The 15,889-nt window shown below is 38.6% G+C and overlaps 2 protein-coding genes across 2 annotated transcripts in view; one reads left to right on the forward strand and one right to left on the reverse strand.

Annotated features, from left to right (window-relative positions):
* The window catches only part of LOC144053512 (GTPase HRas), a 22,379-nt gene extending 17,919 nt beyond the window's left edge, over positions 1 to 4,460 (reverse strand). The window contains exon 1 of the mRNA XM_077568027.1: positions 4,104 to 4,460. The gene's annotated coding sequence lies outside the window, so the exon portion shown is untranslated. The remainder of the gene's footprint in view (positions 1 to 4,103) is intronic.
* On the forward strand, positions 4,349 to 15,634 carry lrrc56 (leucine rich repeat containing 56). Its single transcript, XM_077568026.1, has 12 exons — positions 4,349 to 5,143; positions 6,526 to 6,613; positions 7,516 to 7,576; positions 8,651 to 8,747; positions 8,861 to 9,058; positions 10,084 to 10,252; positions 10,330 to 10,536; positions 10,733 to 10,800; positions 11,058 to 11,200; positions 13,934 to 14,136; positions 14,302 to 14,635; positions 14,812 to 15,634. The coding sequence occupies exons 1-12, from the start codon at positions 4,985 to 4,987 to the stop codon at positions 14,897 to 14,899; spliced, it is 1,815 nt and encodes a 604-aa protein (XP_077424152.1). The 5' UTR covers positions 4,349 to 4,984; the 3' UTR covers positions 14,900 to 15,634.
* The last annotated feature ends 255 nt before the right edge of the window (positions 15,635 to 15,889 follow it).

The following is a 15,889-nucleotide window of genomic DNA, read 5'->3' on the forward strand; positions in this document are numbered from 1 at the left end:
CTACACTTACAACAACGAATGAATGTTAATTTAACTGGAACAGTGATACTGCTGTGAGGTTGTGTCTTCTTCCGCAAATAAGCATTTATGGTGCACTGCTGGAGGGGCATGAATGTAAACAACAATGCACAGTACACTACATTACAATAGTTGTATTTGATTTTATTTATTTATTTTTATTATGTAATTTTAATCAATTTAATTGGTTTTATGTTTTTCTTTAATCAATGTGTTTGTTTTTCTTATTTTACAAAGGTAAAAAAAAAAAAACTGTAATTATTAATAGACTGCAACTGATATTAAAATTGTACATTGTGGTATGCCCAGCCTTTCTGGGCACATTATACTTTTAAAAAGGTGTTTATTTAATCTTTATATTGTCTGGTTAATTTGTCTGCTTGACCAATTTGAATTTTTAAGAAAGTAAAAAAAAAAAAAAAGGTTTCTGGGATTTTCTTTCTCATTTTTTGCCCAACAAGAAAAATAATCTTGAACATTTCTTGCATTTAGAAAATTTATCCCAAATTAAGGAAAATATATAACTTTTTGTTAATAACACATTAGTCATAACAAGCTCAAATAATGGTTTGCAGAATGGTTTGCATGAAATGACCAGCAGAAGAGCAAGACTTTTTGAAAGTAATCGAAACTGTTGATTATGTAAAAAAGAAAACACAATTGTTCATTCGCTATATTGTCTTTTTTTTGGTGTATTGTTTAATAAAACCCTTGCTTTACGTTAGTTAATAAATATTAATTAATTAAACAGCAACAAAAACAAAAAAATAAATTGCTCCACAAAATTATAAATTTGCTCCTTAAATAAAGTCATTGATACGCAAAGAGGCCCCGCCCCCTACAACAACTCGCCCCGCCCACTGACCTACTCTCCCCCCACTTCCCACTAGGCCAAATTTTGTCCTGACCGCTGGGCTAAGGAAGTTTTCTGGGGGGGGAACCCTGATTTGTATGAATAGATGATATATGCGTATATACAAATATTTTTAGCTTTTGCCCAAATACACTAGCCATAGCAAATCTGTTTTTAGCAATTTCAGTTTCAAACAATCATGTCCTTGTTACTGAAAGCTGCTAACCTGTTTTCTGTGGTTGGTCACGTGATCTTGCACATATTGCTGATACAGTTTGTTGCCTATTCCACTAACAAAAAGGGGGTGGGATGGGGGTGGTGAATGTTTCATGTACAAAACCAGAGAGATGACAAGTCTTGCTAACCTTAATCCAGTTTGCAGTGAAGGTAGTGTTAAAACAGTGATTGTTGGCTGACAGCCGATTATGTGAGGTGCTGTTTTGAGCTTCCTGAAATACACTACAAGAACAACACAATTTTTTATGATCATTTTGTGATTTGAAAATCTTGAAGTGTACCCTTCTTCAGACTGCAAACAGTTGGGAATGACTCAGCTGTATAAGGCTGCTAAGATTAGTCGACTCATCACGACTACATCGTCAACCAAATCCGTTGACGGCTAACGTAATAGTTGACGTCTTGATGACATCATCATTATTCTTTTTTGCAGTCTTAATTTCCTCTAAAAAGTGCCTTGGTGTTTCTGCTGGCCATTTGCCTGTCCGTGACACACATGCGCAGTAGTGGTAATCCGAGTCATTCGTGATGTAAACAGAAGCACTGTGGCAGTGTCAAGGCTAACCGGTGTAAAGCAACAGAGTCCAAAAGTTACAGCGCATTTTACTTTATGCAATGCAAACCTGCCTGTCATGGTAGCACGGTGGTGAAAGAAAATTGCGGGGGATGCCTGAATCAATTTCTGACATATGGACAGTCGTGTCTGGAAGCTTAGCACACGCAGGTTGCTGTGTGTATTTGCTGTAACATTGTAAGAAGAATGTCATGTTTGGCTACGCTAACTTTTTGTAGTGTCTACTATGCATTACGGAAGCATTAATCAGTATATGCCTGTTTATTAACAACCAAAACACAGTTACTGTAAAACACTAAGTAGTGTCTAGTTTTTGGTTCCATTGAAAAAAAAAAAACAGCTAAAAATGTTAAGGCCACAGAACTGCCTTCAATGTAAGATGCATCGTCATTTATAAACGTTTTAGGAATGCTAGTACAAGCTGTAAAGTTTAACTAAAGTTGAATCGAATGTACTATTATATTTTATACAGTAAAGGTATGTCTATTTGAAATGTGCAGATACTTAAATAATTAAAGCTGTAAGAGAATGATGGTTATATAAGAGCAGCAGCTTGCTGGTGCGATATGCCGCGATTTTCTTATGATCCAATTAGTCGACTAATCGCGACTATTATCGGTGACTAGTGGAGTAGCAAAAGTGTTGTTTGTGGCAGCCCTACATCAAGTATACTGCACTCTCGTTGTGCCATAAATTACCTTTCGCAAAAGCGAGCGTCAAGAGCAGCTCATTCAACGGAGGTTCCGCGACGCTGTTTCTAATTTTGGAGCACCATCGTCGATTGCGTACAGTTACCCACTGCCCCGCCCCACAACATGCTGACAGCAGCGTGGCTAAACAGAATACGGAGGATTATGAATGAATTTAGCACAATACTAATGGGCAATATTACAGATAGTTTTTTCTACACGAAGAGTGGAGGAAATATTTGGTTGTACGTAACAGAACGGTTGTTTCCTCTGAGATACGTGAAAGATGAAAACAAAAGTTCAAAGTGCCTGTTACGATGCTATGTTCACTTTGTGTAAATTGAAAAAACATCACATAACTCCCTGTATGAGACCCAGCGTAAACTACGTACTAGGATGTCAAATTACCCAGTTACCATTATTAACAAGGAACAAGATAAACCATGTATTTTGGGAGGCGTTATAAAGAACTGGCTGAAAATTGGGAAGCACTCGCCAATTTTTGGGATGAATGGGTGATTATATAACTTTGATGTCCAGTTTTGTGGATGATCTTGCCTCTAGAGCTAAAGTGAATTTGACTACAGAGCTTTTAGCTCATTCGGTTGCTAGTTTAGCGATATAGCTTTAGCCTAGCCCATCATAGCTACTTATAGGCTCTTACCTTGGAGCAAACGACGTAGCTTGTTTATCTTGGAGACATTTAGCTGGGGTGAGGCCATCCAAATTGTGGAATTCATTGAAGCCATTGCTCCACTATGTGGATTCCTCATGTTCGATTTACACAATCTATTGGCACATCGCTTCACTATTTTGCTTGTTGGAGGTCCACGGCTTGTTGGAACTTTGTATGCTATGGTTTTATTGACGCGGACAAAAGTTTGTGGATCGATTTTACAACGGATTTCGTTGGAGCGGAGACGAGCTTGACAGACCTTGGCCGTTTGGGGGCATGGTTTGCGAAAGGTCACTTGCTTTAAGACACAATCAATTCCACATAGGTAACAGAACTCTTAACCAAATAATCAATTGAATGTTGTGCCCAATGCCCATCTATACTTGTCATATTCAGTGATAGATAGATCGATAGATATTATTATGCACAGTATATCAAGACGGACGTTTATGATGCAGCTCTTACTGCATAACGTTTAATTGTGCAGGTGCGCCTACAAGTTCCTCGAGCACTTTACCTTGACAATTACACTGCCAGTCAGCCCCTCCTCATGCAACATTTTAGGGAGGCAGCATCATAACAGTCTTCAAGCCTGGTAAAAGAATCCGACTTCCGCAGTGACACATTTGCAGTTTTCCGACAGGGTGTCTCCCTTTGGTATGCGTGGTCACCGTTAGCGGCAACAGCAGTCGCATTTATTTGTATTATTTTCACAATGCATGTACTGTATTACAAGTGGATTTGAATGACTTCGTGTTCTGCTTTAGGGGCAATGGAAACATCCAGGAACCTCCACCCAAGTTGAACGCTCTACTAAAGGATCGTCGTCCAGAATGATAATTGCGCGAATTGCACATGTATTATTTATTAGGAACACACACGTAGCTCGAACTAAATCCACGCGTGTACATGGAAAAGATGGCTGGTTGTCAATTAAAACCTCACCATTGCTAGCGAACACGTAACTGGGCAGCAAGACACAACAACACGCGGTACAAAGGCGGACACATTATTAACATCTGGCACAAGACTGGAACGGGTTTACCACATACTTACAACAAGCGGGGATCAAATTAGCGATATTTCGTCTGCCAGAGGAGAGGGATAACACAAATAAAAATAAAAAGATGTTGTCCAACTCAAGTTCCCTCTTCAATTGAATACAGTATATCCAAACAGTCTTCGCCCCGTTTCCGGTCGTCTTCAAATAACCGATTTGTTATTATCTACCACGAGCTGTACACTTTTCCTCCGCTAAATAGCACCGAGTGACTCGGAGGCACTCATTGGTTGGACCGAAATGTGCCCTCGTCGAACAATGTGGCTCTAGTGTGTGAGCAGGCGAGAGGATGGGGAGTGGGGACATAGGAGTGCGTGAAGCCCACGCCCAGCGCAGACCCACGCAGAACCGCCCCGATGTGCACGAGCAGTGCTCGCCGGTCGCGTGCACTTCGCGGTAGCGCGCACACCTCAAAGGACAGCTAGTACAGTACAGATTGTTTGCAGCAAATGGGCAATTAAACTTTAGGGGAAAAAATGGTGTCTTTGCTTCCAAATTAAAGCTACGCGTAGTTTTTAGTCAGCGATGAGTCTTTGTTTATGATATATACTTTTTGGTATAAAAAGAAAATGCTACTTTGAACACTATAAATCACGCAAATACTATTTTTAAGATCAAATTAACCTCACACTTTCATCTATGACTATTTCGGAGTTAGCAAACTACATTTCCCATGAAGTCAATACATCCTTACCGTATCCAGGAAGACGAGAGTTAGTTGTCAAGCAAACATTTGACCGCACCAACTGATCGAGTTGCGTTTGTTGAAGGGAAAAAATGGCAGATTTTTTCCCCCCACAAGACCTAGAGAAAAGTAACGCGAGGCACTTTTTTTTCAACACCATATGTACAACGTAGTTATTGTTAGCAGAGAAGAATGGATCGCGCGAGTAGAAAACGGGAAGTTCGGCCTGTTTCTGGCCGGGTGCAGGTGACTGTGATGGATGAATCAGGCCCCTTCAACCCAGCTCCTGCCATGAAAGGCGGTGAGGAGGCTGAAGCAACATTGGAGCTCTATCTGTCCCAGGAGAGACTGGTAAGGTCACAAAAAAGATAAGACACAAGGATAGATCAAACTCTGGTATCCACACTCAGTGCATTTTGTAAAAAACAAAAAAAAACAGTTGATCCAAACATATGTCTATGTAATGGGTTTTAAGCATCTAAATTATCACATTGAATTAAATAATTCAGTAGGTAGCTTACTCGATAGTGGTTAGCACATCAGTGTCACAGTGGAGAGGTTCTCGGTTTGAATCCTCTGGCCTTTGTAGAGTTTTCTCTTCAGTGGGTTCTGATTGGGTATTTGGGCTTCTTCCCACATTCCCAAAACATGCATGTTTGGTCCTTGCAGCCATCTACAGACATCTTTGCCCATTCATTATTGGAAAAGGCCTCCAGTTCTTTGACAATATTGGGCTTGTGTTCTGCAACTGTCTTCTTCACGTTCCCTCAGAGATTCTCTATTCTATTTAAGTCAAGCCATGGCGGTAGCCACTTCAGAATCTTCCAGAACTTTGTCTGCAAACAAACCCTGGTAGATTTGGAGGTATGCTTGGAATTGTTGTCCTGTTGGAAGGTCCAACGTCTCCCAACTGAATCACATTTAGTTTGTTTAAACTAAATTGTTGCGTGACATTCGAATTAAGAAACGCAATAAAAATTTGGGAGGAAAATTCTAAATTAAACAAAAAGTTACTGCAACTAGGGATTGGATTCATGCATGAAAAATCATCACCCTTCCCCGAGAGAACCACAACACTTATCACCTTGCCATTGAAATTAATATGAAGACAAAACTAGTATTCTGTGGAAGGCTGGCTGAGCCTCATTCAATATGGCTGCCACATACGGCTACATTGTTTCCTATCTAAGGTAGGAGCTATGTGATTGACCGATGCAGGACTGGAAGATGACGTTGGCTTTAATGGTAGCTCTGCTTAAACGTTATTGTCTGTGGGCGATGTAATTCAGTGCCCAAAATGTTTGTATTGCTCAAGGACCATGTGCACGTTAAACTTTTTAAGAGAAGCTATCAGAATCAATGTCCTATTGTATGAGACAGAGAGATAAACAAATCAATTTTATTTGTCAAAAAAAACCAGTATGCTATTATTCCTGCTCATCTAGATGCACATATACAAAGTATTTAGAAGTATTTTTATTATAATATTTCATTGTCATTATTAAATTTTTGTCCCTTTTAAGGTGACTCGGCTTTCTTGGCGAGCCGCCACTGGCTGCCATACATATGTTATATCTAGATCAAAAGTGTGAATTTCCATTATATATTTTTTTTACCTTTGCAATTCCCATCATTTGTATATTATAGTGTATATGCTAGCTGTATAATAGATCCTGTTTAATATCCACAGTACATTGTGGGCCACTGTGCTGAGTTAAGACTTTCCTTCTCAGGAATTACTGTGTGGAACAAAAGATCTTTCTCAGGTGACCTCTCTGGAAATCTGCGTGGACACTCAAGGAAACAGCCTCGGTAACTTTGGTGAGCTACACAGCACATTGAGGCATCTGCAGTCTTTAACTATACTGTAGGGTTCTCTCAGGAAAAAGTACACTAGCAGCCATATGTCGGGTTGTTTTGTTTGGAATAGTCTTTCTTGTGTGATCAATATGTATATGTAAAGTTAATATTCAACTGTAAAAGTCATACTGTTTTCATATACTGTATGTGAATAATAACATGAAGGACAATATTGACATTTCATAAAATCTGTGAGAAGCAAAAAATGGAGCACCTGGCTACAGATAGGGCCGATAGCAATAGGCCAAATTTGGAGCAGATACTTGTTTGTGGCAAAAAGGAAATATATTTATTTAAAAGCTTTAAAAAATACAAACTTCAATATGTTAAGTGTTTTGGGCTTTTTTTGTCTTAGACAATCGACATCTTTGTTTTCAAAGTGCTCCCAGGCTCTGCAGCATGTCTTACAAAGTTCAATGAAAAGTTCAACAAAAAAATAGCTCCCTGAAGTTTTCTACAGTAAATTTCAGTACATTTCAGTATAACTGAAATATTAACGTTTCACTCAGAATTGGTTTAAGTTCAAACAAACACAAAAAGTGCAGTGAGTTCCCAGGCTCAGGAGCATCTCTTAGAATGTTACGTGATTACAGTATTATTATTAATATTATTTTTAAATAGCTAAATAATTCCCTCAGGTTTACCCAATTTTAAGATCATCTCTTATCGCCCGGCAGATTTTTTTAAATAAAAGGCAGACGCCGATATATGTCACGATGCCAAATATCGGCACTGATAATAGGCCGGGCCGATAATCGGTGTATCCGTACACCTAGCCTTATGGAATTTAACTGAGAGTCATGGTTCGACTCATTAAAAAGGTCTTCTTATTTGTCATTTAAATAGCTGATGTCATTCTGTAGGTTTCTACTTGCCCAGGCTGGTGCTGCTGAAAATGAACAACAGTGTGCTCATGTCTGTACGGTGAGTAAAAATGACAATAATGACATTAACTTAAGTCTTTATGTTTGCAACGTGGTTAGGAAACCCCATGCATATCTGTTGATGTCAGCTTCCGCAATATAACATGTGTTTAGCCCATCCATCCATATTCCATAACACTTGTGCTCAATACATATACTGTACTTGAAGTAATAAATGTGATACTCTGACACTGAAAAGTGTAATAAAGCATATAAAAAAATGGGAAATGTATTACAAATGCAAAAGGCGCATGCAGTGAAGTATTAGTGTTGTCAGTTCCAACTTCCCAAATGTTTTGAGTGTTGTTAAAAGGATTGGTAGTATAATGGTAAACATACCCCTGTTCACGTTCTTTAGACAATGTTATTGGCCTCAAATTCATAATGCTTAGTGTCTGATTGCATTATCCTTGTAAAATAAACTAATAAAATAAAAATGAAATACAAACTTTATCAGTTCAACATTAAATATATTGTATTTTGTAGTGTATTTTCAATTGATTATTAGTTGAAAATGATTTGCAAATCATTGTATTCTATTTTTAATTTAATTTTACAAATTTTCCCATTCTTCATTGGGATTGGTGTTATTGTATATTTGTGTTATTGTATACTCCAAGAGCATTCTTTGTAAGTAAACTTAGCCTTGTCAGTGTCTTTTTTTTTTGGAGTTGGACAGTGATAAAGTAAGATGGGGCATCCTTTACTCCCCATTGCACACGGTGCATGTTTAAAAAAATAAATTAAAAATATGTTTGACAAAAAGAATGGTGCCCTCCAGGAGGGGCATTTAGACAAAGGGTGTTTAACTTGGTAGGTAAAGCATAGCATTTCACAGATGTTTATATGAGTGATATGTTGAAAAGCATATGCGGTAGAAAGTTAAGTCTAAAAACATAGAACCTTGTTCTGGTGGCTAACAACTGCAAATGTTTACAACAAGAAAAAAACCCGTCTCTGTACGGTATGGATACACTAAGATGTAAAAATAGCTTTATTTGTTTTGTGTTTTGGGAAACACCCTATCTTACCTGTAGGTTTAATAGTTTTATTTGTTCTGTTTTGTTTGTTGCAGGGACTTGGGAACCACCTTATCTCACCTGCAGGTTCTATGGATGTCTTGTTGCTGCCTAAAAGACTTGGATGGCATTTCCACACTTTCCTCTCTCAGGGTACATTTCATAAGTTGCAGTTTATTGTCAGATACTTGTTCAGTTAAAAACGTGACTATTAATTTCGAAATGTACAAGCGGTTGTTTTAAGACAATTATCTTCTCTTTTTCAGGAACTGTACTTGGCTTTTAACCAAGTGTCAGATTTGAGTCAGGTTGGCATGCTGGAAAAGCTACAAGTGTTAGATCTGGAAGGAAATGATGTGAATGACCTTGTCCAAGTGCAATATCTCGGGTTGTGTAGCAAACTGCAGACCCTCACCTTGGAGGGAAACCCCGTGTGCCTGCAGCCAAACCCCACTACCACACAAGTATGTCAATGTGTTGTTACACTATAGCTCAGGGATTCTCAAAATGTGATATGCATACCACCTTTCACAAAATAATTACAGAAAATTAATACTAGCAAAATACCAGAGAAGCCGACTTGGTGTTGTTGATAACAGGGCATTCACTTTGCAAGGTGAAGTTTTAACTTACATTTGTTCGATGTATTGATGGACTGTGTTTATTGACAAAGGTTTTCTGAAGTACTCCTGACCCCACGTGGCTACAGTATATCCTTTCCACACTGATGCCTGAGGGATCAAAGGTCAGGGGCGTTCAATGCTGGTTTTCAGCCTTGCCGCTTACATGCAGAGATTTCTCCTGATTCTCTGCATGGCCATTACGTTGGCCAGAGAGCAGCCAATGATGGACGCCGCCACCACAGGCCACCATGTAGCCCTGCCCCTTCTCTTTGTAGCATATGCCATTGAATATAGGTTGAAAAGAATTTGGAAAACGTATTCGTTTTTGATTTACGTGGTTCACAACGTTCCAACTTCAATGGAATTGGGGTTATCTAAGTTGGCTCATGGATGTCTTCAATGGGTATGGGCACATTTCCCATACAGCAGTAACATGGTTTCTGCCTTTTGCAAATGGGAGCCACTGTATGAGAGTTTTATTTATGCTCACCAGCAGAGAATTAATCAGGAAAGTAGGGCAATGAAGGGAAAGGCTGAGCTGAATATATATTAGGCTTGCGCTTTGTAGCAGCTGAGGGTTTGACTTGGCAACTTGAGTTTGCCAAACTCTCTTTCCAATGCACAAACACAAACAACTGCTCATTTCCTCTCCCCTAAGCCTCACACTCTCCTCTCTCGTCACTTTGATTTCCCCCTACTAGTTAGTAGTTATTCTCTTTCTCTGCAGGGCATTTCTGTAGATTGGGGGAAGATGAGAAATGTTTATTTCAAACTTGATGTGGTTTGATATTGTCATTCAAATAAGCTGTGTTGTACAGTAGTCACATTCATATATTTTTCCTTCTTTGATTTGCTCACCCCAACAGATTGACTACAATTATTGGGATGCGGTGAGGGAGTTGGTTCCACAGCTGCGTTACCTTGACAATGCACGAGTGGAGGATGGCAGGTTGATCTCGAGCAGCACCATGTGGGAAGACTGGGCAATTCTCCGAAACTGCCTAAGAGATCCCTCGCCGGCATCAACTGAAGACCGTATGCATCTGGTTATGTTGTGGACTCTGCTGTTGTTTAAAGTTTTTTTTTTTATTGACATTTTTGTCATTTTCTAGAAGCGGAAGTAAATGGTTCATATAGTTGGCCCAGCTCAGCCAGGCAGCCTGCCACCAGCTACCGGCCACTCTCATCAGCAAGCACAATTATATCCAGACCTATATCAGCAAGTTCATCTGGGTTTCTTTCCTCTCCAGTGTCCACACCTGGTTCTGTGGATTCAGACTTAACTGAAGTCGAAGAAGACAGCAGCGTCCTGACGCATGGTTATATATTGTGATGGTTCACACGAATGTTTACTAATATAGTCGATCTGTTATAGAATTACTTTGTACTTGCTTATGTGTCATTTTTTAAGCATTGCCTCATGATGACAAACTCTTAACAAAAAGCATAGTAAAAAAAAAAAAAACAGGACTTAGATATTGAAATAATTGTGTTCTGTTTATATACTGTATACAGGAGCTGGCAAGATTCTGTTCTGTGGAAATCCTGTCAAGGCTATACGAGCAAGACGTGAAAAATTGAGAGTAGGTGACATGTTATCATAGAAATCAAGGTTTATTTCACTTACCAGTTGTTGTGAACATACATTTTGTTCTAACATATTTTGGTTCTGCGCCATTTGTAAAGCGAGACATTTTTAGACTTTTCTTGTATTCATTTTCATTAAGGTATTGTATTTGTACTGCTTGTTACACTCTATTCTGATTTTTCATATTTGTCTCCGCTTACCCAGCTATCTTAAAATAATGACAACTGTATATGTATTTGTTTTTCTTCACAGACAGCACCCTGCATGTCAACTTTTACACCACTTGACCTTCCCATCTTTGTACCAGAGCACATGCATGACCCTCATGACACTGACGGGAAAGTGAACGGTGATGTGCTTGCTGAACTGAGCGCTTGGAGGGAGAAACACAGCAGGTATATGGCTCATTTTTCATTAGATGGAAACAATTACTCATTTTAACACCTGACTGTGGAGGTGAATGAAAATGTGATTGTGTGTAATTAACTACAGGCCTTGTAATTAATTAATCTTATTTTAATTATAGAACATTTTAATTTAAATGGATTTTAGTTGACTGAATTAAATAATTAAAGACACAGACATGAACATTTTTAACTCTTGAAAAAATGCCAATGCAAAACAATAGAGAAACAAAGAGAAATGCCCCTGGCCAGAATTGAACAAACAAAAAGTTAAAGTGCTATTTTAGGAGAGGTTTTTTTTTCAGGACAGTATTGCCTTAAAATGGTCTATTGATGACAGTCAAAAAGATAGGTCACAGGTACTGTAGCACATCTTCTAATTCTTTATCTTCTACCACTAGTGGTTTACAGTCCAGAGCAATCCACTCTGTGATTGAATTTGTGAGTTTATCCAATGTTGCGGTACTAGTGTTGACACTACAGAGTCATTTTGCAAATTTTAACTTTTCCCTCCTTGCCACTGTAATAGTAGTAGTGCATGCAAAAAAATGTTTTTTACTATTGTTGAAGTGTTCATTAATATACACTCTCCCCTTTTGAACAAATAAATAATTGAATCAGATCAAATAATTTGATCAAATTTAGTTTGCTTCAAACTTAGACTTAGACTAGTAGTGCTAAAAGTTCCGGTGGTTTCTGTGCTTCCTGAGACATGCTTTGCGTTTAAATGGCCCACCTATTTGACGTTCTTACATAATGGCTATGTTGGTGGGGCAATGTTCCCATCAAAAGCAATACATGGACATTGAAAATAAGTCACAACTTGTTTAACTGTCAACCGATTTTCATGAGGTTATTACTGAACATTTGAAAATAAGGCTTTTCCCAGATCTCTCATTGTGACTCTACAGTGTTGTGTGCCAGAGTATTCAACACAACGTGCAGGCATCCTTGTTGTTTTGGTTTTCATGACATCCACAAGCATGAAATGTGCTGACACTTCGCCCCCACTGAGGGTCGTGCCCGCAGCTCAAACAGGCATGTGGTATCGGCCTCTCCTATCTATGGAACCGGACGGCTGAAGCGCTTTGATGGGATGCAAATGCCAGTTTTTCGCCATAATTTGCATAATACTACACATTTAAAAAGACTTCCGCCACATAGTTTGTTAGTTAGATTTTTTTGTAAATAAAATTGACCTCAGCGCAGTCGATTCACAGACATTAGAACCCTTGACTCACAATGGCCTTTTGTGGCTGAAGCCAGAGTACAGCCATCTTGCGTTGCTGCTGTTTGTGAAAACATTTGTTCGGTTTTAGCTAAAAACACTGTTATCAGTGCACATTTTACGCTAAGATCCATGTATGGAGTAATGAGAGCCTCTCAAAGAACGAACTTCACTTTTTGCATTAACCATTCAGAGTATATTAGGTTTTACAATTTATTGTGAATAATGGCTTACTCCATAGGCTTTGCTTTCATTTCATTGTTTATAGTTCTGACAGCATGATGCAGACCAATTTTTGGGTAGCATCCGGAGATATACCTTGAAAGAGAAAATTACTGTAAGTCTTTTTCTTAGCAATGAAATGTACATGTAACATGATTTATTGGCACAACCGTACGCCACACACTGTGACATTTTCGCCAAGGAGACAGAAAATAATGTGAAAAAGCTAGTGGTTTCACTTCTCGTCACGGACAGTAGATGACATTACATTCGCAGTCCAGGCTCTTATATACGTCTGTGGACAGCCATTGGATGAGTTTTGACGTGTAGTAGGTGTACTGCTGGCAAACGTTCCGTATTGTTTGGAACAAATGTTCCACATTGTTTGAAACACAAACTGCGATTAAAATGCATTAGTGGTTTTATGTGGTAATTTATTTGTAATTAAGTAATCAGAATTAATGTGTTAAGGTCCCATGCCTAATGAATATATTCAATTGTAAGGTACAATTTCAATCAGTGAATTAATAATTAAGGCTTCTGTGTGTTTCCATATTTTCCTGCTGCTTGAGTAGGTTTTCTCTGAATACTTAGACTTCTTCCCACATTCTGAAAACGTGCATTTGAGATAACTGTAATTGAAAACGCTGAAGTCTCTATGAGTATAAATGAGAATTTAAATGATTGTTTGTCCATACACGTACCCCGCCTCTCACCCATTGTCAACTGGAAGTGGCCCCAGTTAATTATCCACAATAACCCTAATGAAGACAAGCCTTATAGAAAATTGTTGGCCCGTTTGCCTCACAGTTCAGAAGTTCTGGGTCTGACCCTTGGCCCTGGTGTGAGTTTGCATGTTGTCCCCATACTAGTTTTCTCCGGGTAGACACCGTGGAAACTGCCAGAATCTTAATTCTTACCATTTTTGACAGTTGTATGCTTCCAAATGTACAATTTAATGAAGGCCGTTTTATATTCTGACTTGACTGTGCACAGAGCAAGGTCCAAGAAGGCCTGATTGGAAGAGGGTGGTGCGGAAGAACTTGACTCATTCAATACCTTTAAGATGAACTGGAACAGAGACTTTGTTCCAGGCCCTTTTATCCAACTATTTGCACTTTCTCTAGGTGTTCCTACACTTTCATCAATATGCTGTTATCCAACTTTGTGCTTATTAATTAATGACTTTATACTTTAAATGTCATATATTATTTTGAATCAATCAATTTTAAGTGACTTCTTCCACATATACACGACTCACACATGTCTTCCAGGCATCTTGATGAAATACAAAGAGATAGACTACCACAGGTACTGGTTATTCGACATCGCAACGACGATGAAGAGGCTGATGATGATGATGATGAAGAAGGGGAAAGATTTGATGGTATGAGCAGTGATGATTGTGATGAAGAACATTGTGAGGATATCCTAGACACACATTCATCTAATTCATCTTTCAAGTCTATGTGTACAGGTAAAAGCACTCTGAATGAACATATTGGTTTTAACTTATAAATAATAATAATTATAGTAAAAACGTTATTTCAGAGGGGGAGGCTCAACATTATGTGATGGCAAGTTGTAAAAGGTGACTTACTCAGTGCCTAATTTTGCCTGTTTTCTTACATATAATTTTCAGACGAACTTAAATCCACGTCACCAGATGTGGATTCCCTTGTTTGTGACAACACACATTCGCCATGTCCTCCTCTAAGTTCCAAATCAGCCTCTGGTAGGAAGAAGCCCATAGGAATCCGTGCACATAGGATTCGAATCAACCCGGGCAATTCAGAACGCAAGCATCATTCCTGCAGCAACGGGCACAAAGTTGTGAAGGCTACAAGCACTCCACAGGCAAACCTGTCTTTCAAGCAGCAGTTGACAAGCATAAATAAGCTTTGTCCGCCATTGCCTTTAAGCACTACCCGTGCATATAAATTCAGTAGCCTGGGAGGACGGCACAAGGATTCCTGGTAAAATATTCTTGAATTCCATTAAAAACAAATCTCTCTCTCTCTCTCTCTCTCTGTATAACTACATAGAAATATATACTGTATATAGTATACTGTATACTATATACTCACACATTGCAGTCCTGTGAAAACGACTGCCTGCAAACTCACATTAATGGCAATATTTTCTCTTTCAGCTTGGAGATGGATGTGTACAGCCTGGCAACAAAAGTGAATTGTCAAAGATCCTGGACAGAGCAACAACTTCAAGTCCCTTCAGAGTGAGCACAAATTAAGACTGACACCAGAATTAGCACAATTAGAAGGTCTGGACTGGAGACATATTTATGTGCTTTATTGAAACCTCTTCCTTACAGTTACAGGGGACACACGTTTTTTCAACACCTGAGGCCCTGCTAGATAGGTGTTAAAAAAAAGACAAATATATAAATATAACTATAATAACCACCATTGTGTGTTACCCTGACCTATTATACATGGACTGTTCTATGTCCTAACACGACCTCTTAATAGGAATGAGTAACTGGAAAACTGGAAAAAATGCAGTATAGCAATGATAAAATTTGATGTTTTGCTCAGAGGATAATTGCTAAATATATTACTTGAAATATTGCTATTTTTATGCTACCTATATTACACAAAATATGAACCAACAAAAAAATGAGGTTTTGTTTGAATGTTTCTGCTGTACATATTATGGTGTGATAGAATTATGTACCACTTGAGGGCACTATGTCAAAGGATACATTATAGCAGGCTTGAAGAAAGGGTAGGAGAGGAGGTGGGCAGAAGTTATTAAAGCCGCATGTAACTAGAATACCTTGTAGGGTAAATGGCAATACAAATGTATTTCTAACGTATTCGTGGTCAATGAAAAAGGAGTGATTTAAGTCTCACTGCATGGTTCTGGTAAGTCTGCAGTGTGTCTCATGCAAGGGCATTGCAAGAGAGTCAAGTGTCAGTGCTGTGAATTAAAATTATTTTCTAGTCCCCCTGTCAGTCATGTCAAGTATATCTTACCACAGAAACATAATTGATACTGTGATATAATGTAATGTAAGACCTCGGTTGAGCTTTTTTCTACGGTGGCCGGGAGGTGCAAAACACTTTTACAATACGAGAAACACCTTTACAAATCTGGAGACAAATTGACATTTTAGAAAACATTTTTACAAATAAAAAACAAACAAAATTACATTGACATAACAAATTTACAAGTCCAGAAACAAATTTACATTGGAGAAAACACATTTA

This window comes from Vanacampus margaritifer, chromosome 6, assembly GCF_051991255.1.
Source record: "Vanacampus margaritifer isolate UIUO_Vmar chromosome 6, RoL_Vmar_1.0, whole genome shotgun sequence".
Classification (NCBI taxonomy): domain Eukaryota; kingdom Metazoa; phylum Chordata; class Actinopteri; order Syngnathiformes; family Syngnathidae; genus Vanacampus; species Vanacampus margaritifer.